Source organism: Rhynchophorus ferrugineus, unplaced genomic scaffold, assembly GCF_030347505.1.
Source record: "Rhynchophorus ferrugineus isolate W39M unplaced genomic scaffold, kcgeb_rfMv2 rfM6, whole genome shotgun sequence".
Taxonomy (NCBI): domain Eukaryota; kingdom Metazoa; phylum Arthropoda; class Insecta; order Coleoptera; family Curculionidae; genus Rhynchophorus; species Rhynchophorus ferrugineus.
In genome coordinates, this window is record NW_027472585.1 from 4544965 (window position 1) to 4554625 (window position 9661).

Below are 9661 nucleotides of genomic sequence, written 5' to 3' on the forward strand. Positions count from 1 at the left end.
TCATTACATAAGCAGCTCCATGGGGCACAGCTGATGCTACAACAATAATTGCAAAACTGGGTAAAATTTCGAACCACATTTTGTATAACTATAAATGTATATTCAAAAAGATGATTTTTGTAGAGGAAAATGTAATAATAATAAAAGCTAACTTTCGAAGAAAAAGGTGAGGTTAGATGTACGTTGACAACCTATCTTCCTCTAGCGACAGACTAGAAACACAAAACATAGAAATCTGTGTCTTTTATGACTAGAAATTGGAAATTTAACTAGCGAAATTGTTTTCTATTGATCTATGGTTTTTTCAACTGTTAATGAAGATAGCATATTAATAAAATATAAGTTTATTTGATAACTGGAAATCCCTTTGGGCTAATCGGCCTCAAGCTCATATTAGTATATTAACTAATTTCTTTATAAACCATATTTAACCGTATACTTTTTACACCTGAGGGAAACAGGCCAAAAGTGCTTTTGTAACTTTCATTTAATATCAACACTGTTACGTAACATGCAGAAATAACAAAATAAATACATCCGTTTCGACAATGTCATAATTAATTGAAGACATCAAAGTTGGCCATAAACAAAACGTCTAAACTTACATTAAATACTACCTTTCATTCCATTTCAGTCGAAGTATTAAAATAGAATGCACGGATCTGCACTTTTATGTCTTGGGAGTTTCCGTGATAAATGTATTTAGGACTAACGTATATTGCTAATTTAAAAAAAGTACAAAATTGGGTAAGACAATGAAATCAACAAATTGTAATCATAATATTTAATAACAAAATTTGGATTACAAAAATTCCTTAACACTAAACAAAATAACACCTTTGATAAAGTGTATAAAACAACAAAAAATAATGATTAGTAGCAACATGTACATTCTGCACCTTTAGGGCTTCACTGGCGTTAATCGCAACAACAATCGATACTACCTGATGCACAATAACACATTTAAAACCCTAACGTATAAGTAAATCTAAAATTAGAAGAGGAACTGAAGATTGCACTTGATGAAATTAGATCCGTAAAAAAAGGACTAAACACTTTGGCATTTATTTTATTCGTATCACTTAATTGCATATTATTTTTAGTACTGGTGCGATATATAATCTAGAACAGCAGTAGTCGTTCAATTATTTATTTCAACTTGTTACCCATAAAACCAAACCGTTCTAGAACATGCGATAATAACAACGAAAATGTCATGCTGCCACCTTATATCATTTGAGACTACGACTTCAACTATCACTTGCCTAGTAAAACGGCCATTAGTTAAAACGCGTTCCAATAAGGAAGCTCACAAGTGTAAATTTCCTTTGAACCTAAGTATTAATAGACGTCTCATCTTCAGGATTTAAATCGAACGAAAACGCTAAATAACAAAAAACAGGTTTTCGTTTTTAAATCTATACATGTATATGTGAAAGAGATAACAGCAAATAATAACACACGTTGTTCCCTCCCTTTTCATCTGCCATCTCCGAGTACAAATAAGGTTACCGAGATAGAGACTGTTCGAAACGTCTTTTATCACAGCTCAAGAGGTTGAAGGAACTCACAAATGTTGAGATTTTCTTATTAAAACGCAGACAAGCACTACATTGCCGTCGATACATACAAAAGTCAATCTCTCCGCCTAAGAACTAATTATTCGACGCTACTGCTTCGCAGCAACTTCTTCACTTGCTTTCGAGGGTTCAAGAGGCTCTACGGACAATTGTCGTTTTTCCATTTCTGCTTTAAAATTTTCTATATGTTCTGAGCTAAAAACACACAAAAATGTTACTGTAAAATGTTACTGAAAATAGTTTTATACAAAATTGCATTTTAAAACACAGTAATACTTTCTATTGAGAAGTAATTACATTTATTTATATTAACGAAAATTATAAAGAAAAATTCTTTTATATAGTCTAATTATTAGACCATTTAACTAGTTTTTATAATATTCGTGACATAGGACAAGAATTATGAATTGAGACAATATAAATTATAAAATGTCTGGTGAAGCTAGGTTGAGGACCCCTTATGGCGACTATAACTATAAATTCCTTGAAAGAATCTCCGCCTCGAATCAGAATACAGAAAAGCGTTTCTTGAACCAGCCATCTCAACCACCATCAAGACCACGAGGTTCAGCGATAAAACAGGATGCATCGACAACGAATTGACTAAAGAATTATCAAAATCAGAAATAAGAACATAATTGGCAGAATAATAAGAAAAAATTAAAGAACTAAGAACAGAAGATCATAATTTGCAACATAATTAGAATTAAGGAGTTACAGAACCAAAACCAGAAACGGTAAAATGTCAAGAGTACAGAGTTAGTTAACACCTAACTCGTCTTTGTGCATTCATTTACGCAAAGAGAGAAAATATTTTATTTACAACATTGTTTTCTCTCTTTAACAGCTCAACATTTTTTGGCTTTTAAATTGACCTATGTTCGTTACTATGGTAACCATTATCAATTATAATAATCGTTATGGAAGACAACTTGAAAAAACAAATGAATTAAAAATAAAATCATATTTGACATTTGTCTAGTCATTTAACAATATACATGTAGCATATTTTACTCTTTTATTTCCAATATTCATATCAAATACTGTGTCAAGCCACGTTAATATTCTGTAAGATGTCAAATTATAAAATAGTATATTAACAGTTCTTGAAAAAAAATAATAGTTTATAGAGTGCTGTAGTCAATTGTTTGTTTTATTTTGTAAGAGATTTAATTGTATGTGTTTACTGAGTAAATCTATGTTTGCTAGAATGCTTTATTTACTCCCCTAATAGTTAACAAAAGACTGAATCACATCTACACTGCAATATAATTATAGGCAAATAAAAACAAAAGTTCTAATGATTAATTAAAATAAAGTGATATTTGATATGTGTGAGAAAATTACCTTATTTGGACGAAAATAATCCCATTGATCACATTGAGCATATCCAAAACAGAACCCATTGACGGAGGCTGGATTTGAATAGGGGGTAATGAAGCTCCATTTTTGCCCGTGTAAATTTCATTCATTTTCTTTTGTAACACAACAGCCTGCTGCGTTAAGTGCTTCAGACACTCTGATGACTCTTTTGTTTTATCGTGATTTTCGCCAAGCTATGATAAAGAACGTTAAAATATTGTTGAATGAATATGATCAACAACATACTTGCTGTTTGTAAATAGTATAGGCCTCCTTTTCGTTGTTTAACGCCGATCTAAAGTTACCCATGCAGCTTTGAGTTCTAGCTACCAGATGATAGATAACGGCTACTTTCAAGGATTTGGCACCATAGTATTTTATTGTTAAGCCCAGTGCTTTCTCTAAGAACCGTAAAGAAAGTTCATATTCGCCGACAGCGTGTAGGATTAAACTGATATTGCTCTGAAATACAGATGGTTATTATAACATGTTCCATTCTAATTTCAATCTGTCTTACATCCAAAAGAGCGACCTCCGGATGGTTCTCACCACATACTATCACAGCTAAATATCTAGCGCGATAAAGAAGCTTCAATGCCGTACTGATTTGGCTATTGGCGAAGCAATAGAGTGCGAGATGTGCCTAAAACAAAATTCAAACCTAATTTCTAGTAATGTTAAACGTAAAGGTCCAATATCCTACATATTCCGTGATGGTGTAGGGATGATCGATTCCGTTGACTCGCTCAGACATTAGTACGGCTTTTTGTTGATAGGCCATCGCTTCACCGTATTCACCCAGAATATAATTCAGTCTGGCGATCATCCTTAAACACTGAGCAATTTCTGGATGCATGGCTCCATATACATTGTTGAGAAGGTTCAAAGCTTCATTAATAAGTTCGTAGCCATCCTTTACATCCCCTTGTTGAATCTTATTTTGACCTGACAAAATTAAAATAATCATTAACTTATTTCAATGTCCATTGGGTTGCGTTACTAACCAGTCGTATAAAAGTTATAGGCATCAGTCGCCCTGGGATTGATATGTTTAACAATAGGGAATATATTTAGAATGTCTTCCTCGTAAAATATTAATTTATTCTTAGAATCAAGGTTATAATCCCGAAGAAGAATCTGTATCCCCGTTTTCAGACAAAAACCTCGGAGCAGCGAAATTTTTTGCAGGTTGTAGATCTCGATGACGTTATCCACGTCACTTCCTGTAAGGTCGAAATCAAAATACGCCTTGGCTTCCTGGCGAATTTGCGTCCATAATAGTTTTGGTGTTAAATTGGCCCATTCATTATTATCATTACATGAGAGAGGGTTAGCTCTACCTCTTCTTTTGTTACGTTTTTTATTAGTTTTACTCTGGAACTAGAACAAGGGAATGATATTTTGTTTTTTTTTTAATCACAATAATAACATACCTCATCCACGTTCTGTATTAGATTTACTACAGTACCAGAATAAAAGAAACAATTGAGAAAATGCGCGATAGCCGCTGATAAATTCATCATTTCACTGCCTTGAAGATAAACAGTAAATATGTGTTTTGCGGATCTCAATATCAATTCAGCGACGGCAATACTATGTAAATATTCCAATTGTTTAACTTTTGCTAACAGGTTGGTTACTTTACCCAAGTAACGAATGTTGATGCCGCGATTATGCATTGCTTCGGAGAGAGTTACACCATCCATCGGAGCAGAAGAATGATCCAGGCAATCCCTTATCTATTATTTGAAATTAGTGATTATACATCAATTAACAAAAATAACAATATAATACTTACAAATGTCGGGATCTGAACAGTTAACAAGAATTCAGCTGCGTCCTTGACGAGTTGTTTTTGTTTCGATAATGGAGGATCCAGGCTTTCTGAATGCTTGATACCTGGGGAATAAACATCTGGATTGAATCGGATGTCAAATTCGGTATCTTTCAATGATCCTACTGCAATTGACGCTGTTTTAACTATATTTTTAGTACTTTCCTCCACTGTAACAAAAATACGAAATGTGATTACTTTATATGATTTGTATTCGATAAGTTTCAACATACATTCAAGTTTTGTTCCGTCTGTAATGCTTTCAACAATTTTTTTGGCTTCGTCTTCCTCGATCTGATTCTTCTTTTCCTCGGACTCGTCCTTTTCTTTATCCTCATCCTTGGTGATTTCTTTTTCTGTTTCTTTATTGTCCTTTTTGGTGTCCTCCGTTTTAACTTCTGGGGTCAATTCGATGGCTTTGTTCAATGCTTTGTCGCCGGTTTTCTTAAGATTCAGCTGTTGCAAGTGGTAGGCCGCGTATTTAATAAACATCATGTATCTTGAATCGACGAAACTGTCAATTAATTCTTGGCGAAGGCAGCATAACTTATGCTTGTGTTCTATCGGAAAGCCCAATGCCTTAACTTCTTTACTTAGTTCTTCTCCTTCCACTGAAATATCAAACCAAGGTTAACATTTAATTAACAGTTAATTTTTAAATAACTAAATTTCCTATGTTAGTGTATAGTTGGCTATAATGAAATTTCGGTTGCATTGGTTTAACACAAAATGTAAGAGAAATGTAATGAGATGAATGAATGTAAGAGAGAGTGTTTGGTTGTCTGGATTTGCTGTTTTTTTTTATTAGTAATAATCTTGACCGGAAACATAACGTTTTTAGTTGACGTCTAAAAGTCACACAAGACATTTGGTTTGTCATAAAACTGCAAATAGTGTATCAGTTTTTATTTTATTGCTATTTCGTTATCGATCGATAAAGAACATTATTTATTTGACATTTCATTGAATTAATCAAATAAAAGAGTGTTTAAATAAAAATATCAAATGGCAAGTGTATAATAGTTATCGTTTGTGTCCAATACTTCTTCTTGCGCAACTGTCAGAGCCCTATGATATTTTTTAGAGTAAAGTTACATTAAATACGATACGTCGCTATGCAACGGGTAAATAAATATAAGAGATGAATTTGACACATAGAGATTTGACATTTCTTTCTGACAAACAGAAAATAATAGACAGAAAGATGAAAAAGAGTAGTATAATTTATTGTAGGCATATACTAGTTTATAGTTATGGGCTTATTTGTCTGTTTTTATATTCCAGACATGGGTTTTTATGATAAGTAAAAAAAGCCTACATACATTTCAGGAAATTAACATCTGGTGGGAAAGTTCTTAGAAGATCCAATATGTAGTGTCGTCCGTCATTACCAATGATGCCTTTACATTCAACACTTGAACATAATTCCACGGCTTCGTCTTTATCATTTAACACGTGATGTGGTAGGCTTTTCAACTGATGACCCGCTTTGTTTAACTACAAATAAATCATATAATTATTCAATAAAAGTTTCATGTTTATACTACTTACCAAATCCAAATATTTTGGATGAGATAGAACAGTTTTCCCAAAATCTATAGAGCCATACACAACCGATTGTTCCTGTTCTCTTTCTAAGATGCCCGGTATTATAGATTGTGCAGTAACACGATATCCCCTGTAATCAATGACAACTGTACCAAGAGTATATAAACCAGGCAAGTCAACAGCACTATAAACTCGGACTCCTTGCAAATCGTTACGCTAGAATATACTCGATAATAAAATACAAAATAAGCATTTATAAAATACAACTTACGGGAGCAACAAATGCAGCGGCATCGCCCCCAAGTTCTTTATAATGATCACGGACATCAAAACCCAAAGAGAAAAATATATTATTCCAAATAAACATCTGCATCTTTGCTTCCTCTCCAGGATTTATCGCCATAACATTACCGTCGATAACTGCCATTGCGCCTCTTGTTGCGGCTGCTACAAAATCACTATGTACCTGAAATTTTATGTATTATGTAAACCACTGCAATATTAAACTATTTTTAATGAAACCTTGAATATAGCTCTTTCACGCAGTAATCTCTCAGGAAGAGTTTTTCTGGGTAATTCTCTAGTTGCCTGTAATTCCTCATTCCAATCTCTTGTTTGTCCAGGAATATGTTCCTCATAACCCAATTTTGATGAAAATGCTATAACAATTCAGATAGGTCAGTATAACTTAAAATTACATTTATATCAATAATCATTACTATCTTCTGCCCTAATAGCATCTATAGTATGGTCAATTGTTGGAGCAGTCCAAGCATATATTTGATATGGTGTGGTGACTCTTTCAAACGGATGTCTCTGACTTCTTTTCTTTTGTAAAGCAGCAAAATTCCTCTTAAATTGAGGTGAAATCTGATTGAGTAATTCAATCAAAGAATGGCACAAGTGACTAGGTGAAGATGGTTTTGGATTGAACTCCTCCACACTTGATCTAAAATCAACGATAGTTGTTCAATTCTGAAACCATATCTCAAAAAATTACTTACTGGTTTATGTAGAAACCTCTTGAACAAGCAGATATATGATAATGTTTATCTTCCAAAGTAACAACGTAGAGATACATAAGGTCACCATGCAGTTTCCTGTAACCGGGTGGAGGATTCCAGGCAGAAGTTGTAAGTACCTAAAACAACAAACAAAATGAAATATTATTTTGAATATAAAATTTTCTGTTTACCTTCACACACTGGGGTGATCTTTGATCCTTAATTTGGGGTTGTAAAGCTGTTAAAGGTCTGTCTTTGCTATCAGGCATGATATAATCTGGTGGTGTGCAATCAACACTTTCTGGGCGTGATCTTTTCTTTTCTTAAAGACAACAGTATTGAAAATTTTTGTATAAAAAATTATATATGAATATTAGAATACCTAAAATGTCCCCTTGGGTGATCATGTTTAAAAAACTGAGAGAATTACATTCAACTCCATTATAAGCATCTGCAGGGTCTAACGATTTCAACAAATCTCTTACATGTCTAACATGTATTCTGGCTTCACGCATTGTATAAGGTTCTTCTACAACTTTAATGAGTGAACCCTCCTTTAGTCCTTCAATATTTTTTAATTCAGAAAAATTATCCAAAGTATTTCCATCTAGTTGTAGGGAAAAACATGTTCTGTGACACGTATCTTCTCTATCCATAAGGAGCTGATGTATTTCTTGAACCAACTCCATGCTGGATACTTGTATATCAAATGGTTCTACTCCGGGGCTATGGATTTTTACAGTAAAACCAACATCCTGGATAATAAAAACATCATTATTTTTACTTTCACTCTCATCTTTCTCCTTTTCTTCTACATCTTTGGTTAATTTGTTTTCTAAATAAAGAAAACATTTAAAGTATAATTAACACTAATCTATGTCAAATTCTTTAATACCTGTTTCTTCGGCTATCCCATTAGCTTTTTCAGAGACATTACTATTCTTGTTATCTAAAAATAAAATTATGTGAAATAAATAGTTATCTGATTATACACATATAATACATTTTAATATATGATGAATAAATATGTTAGACATATTTAAAATTATCTGAATCCAACAGCTATTTTATTATAATGTGGTCTATAAATAAGTAAAAAATATGTATATTCTATTGAGGTCATTTTCTAATGTAACCATTTAAAAGATTTAAATCATCCTCAACAAAATATTGCTTCCAAATTGACAAAGTTTTACCAAATAATACGCTATATAATGCAACTGCGTTGTGTAAAATATATCAGAATAATTTCTTAAACATATATTTTAGAAGATATTTTGTTAAGAAATTCAACTGATAAAAATTACTTGAATTATACTATTGTCTATGTAAGTTTTTGCCAATATTTAAGAAATATTCTCAAGAGTACCATGTATATTATTCTCATGTACACATTTTATATTTTAATACGACAATAGTTTATTTTTCATATTCAGTGATAATGTTACTTTAGAGCTACATGTAATAAGGTTAATGGTTGTTATGTAACAGTGCATGAAGGTATTCTGCATTGGTCGTTTAATTTAATATGTAATGATTTACCATTGGAATTTGTACTGTCCTCCTGGCACCTTTTGACGCTATCATTATCAGATTTTTCTGAAGTAACTTGTTTTTCACCATTTTGAACTTCGGGTTCTGTTGAACCAAGAGCCATGTCTTTCATTGTATGAGCAAAACACTTCAATTTAAAGCATATAAAAGTAGTTCTGTTATAAAATTGAAATCTTCAAAAAAAAAATTAAAATCCACTTAGCAGAAAATCCAAACACGTGCTTCTGAAGGTTCAATTTACCCCCTCTAAATAGAACTTTTAATTCAATATTCAGATATTTGACATTTAATAGAAAGAATGGTTGTTTATGTCTCACTCCTTATGTAACAAAATAGAGGATGGTTATATTAGATAAAATTAAAATGTTTGTTCAACAACCAATAAACTACGTCGGAAAAGATTTAGCATTAACTACCAATCCTAAGAATATATTTTAATAAGACAACTAAAATGACTTAAAAATATTAAAGTTGCCTAAATTACTTAATAATTTAAACATAACCTATTATCTTCAACACTGACTTGTTCTATGTTTGATGTGTGATATTTAGATAACAGAAAAGAATGTGTGCAACTGTTACAAAAACAGAGACACAGTTACTTAAAAATAAAGAGAAGGATTTTAAAGAAGCTACTAGTTCAAAAGACCTAGACGATGTCATTAATAAAGTTAAAAAAATTGACAATATATGCGATTTTGTCAAATGTAAAAACAAAACGAATCTAATCGCAATTGACTGTAAATTCTGTAAGGGTAGGTTCTGTACAACTCATGGTT

General features: G+C 32.2%; 1 protein-coding gene across 2 annotated transcripts; it reads right to left on the minus strand.

Annotated features, from left to right (window-relative positions):
• Window positions 1-769: 769 nt before the first annotated feature.
• Window positions 770-9407, minus strand: clu (clustered mitochondria protein homolog). Of its 2 annotated transcripts, XM_076408406.1 has the most exons (19): window positions 8871-9407; window positions 8224-8277; window positions 7711-8163; window positions 7520-7650; window positions 7329-7465; window positions 7044-7273; window positions 6847-6983; window positions 6596-6790; window positions 6328-6540; window positions 6099-6273; window positions 5010-5387; window positions 4741-4946; window positions 4376-4681; window positions 3947-4322; window positions 3646-3887; window positions 3460-3585; window positions 3189-3404; window positions 2928-3136; window positions 770-1775 (listed from the first exon to the last, which is right to left on the minus strand). In XM_076408406.1, exons 1-19 carry the CDS (start codon window positions 8992-8994, stop codon window positions 1670-1672), a joined length of 4014 nt encoding a protein of 1337 aa, XP_076264521.1. In that variant the 5' UTR covers window positions 8995-9407; the 3' UTR covers window positions 770-1669. The 2 variants fall into 2 exon arrangements, with proteins under 2 accessions (XP_076264521.1, XP_076264520.1); XM_076408405.1 differs by having other exon boundaries at window positions 4741-5387.
• Between the last annotated feature and the right edge of the window lie 254 nt (window positions 9408-9661).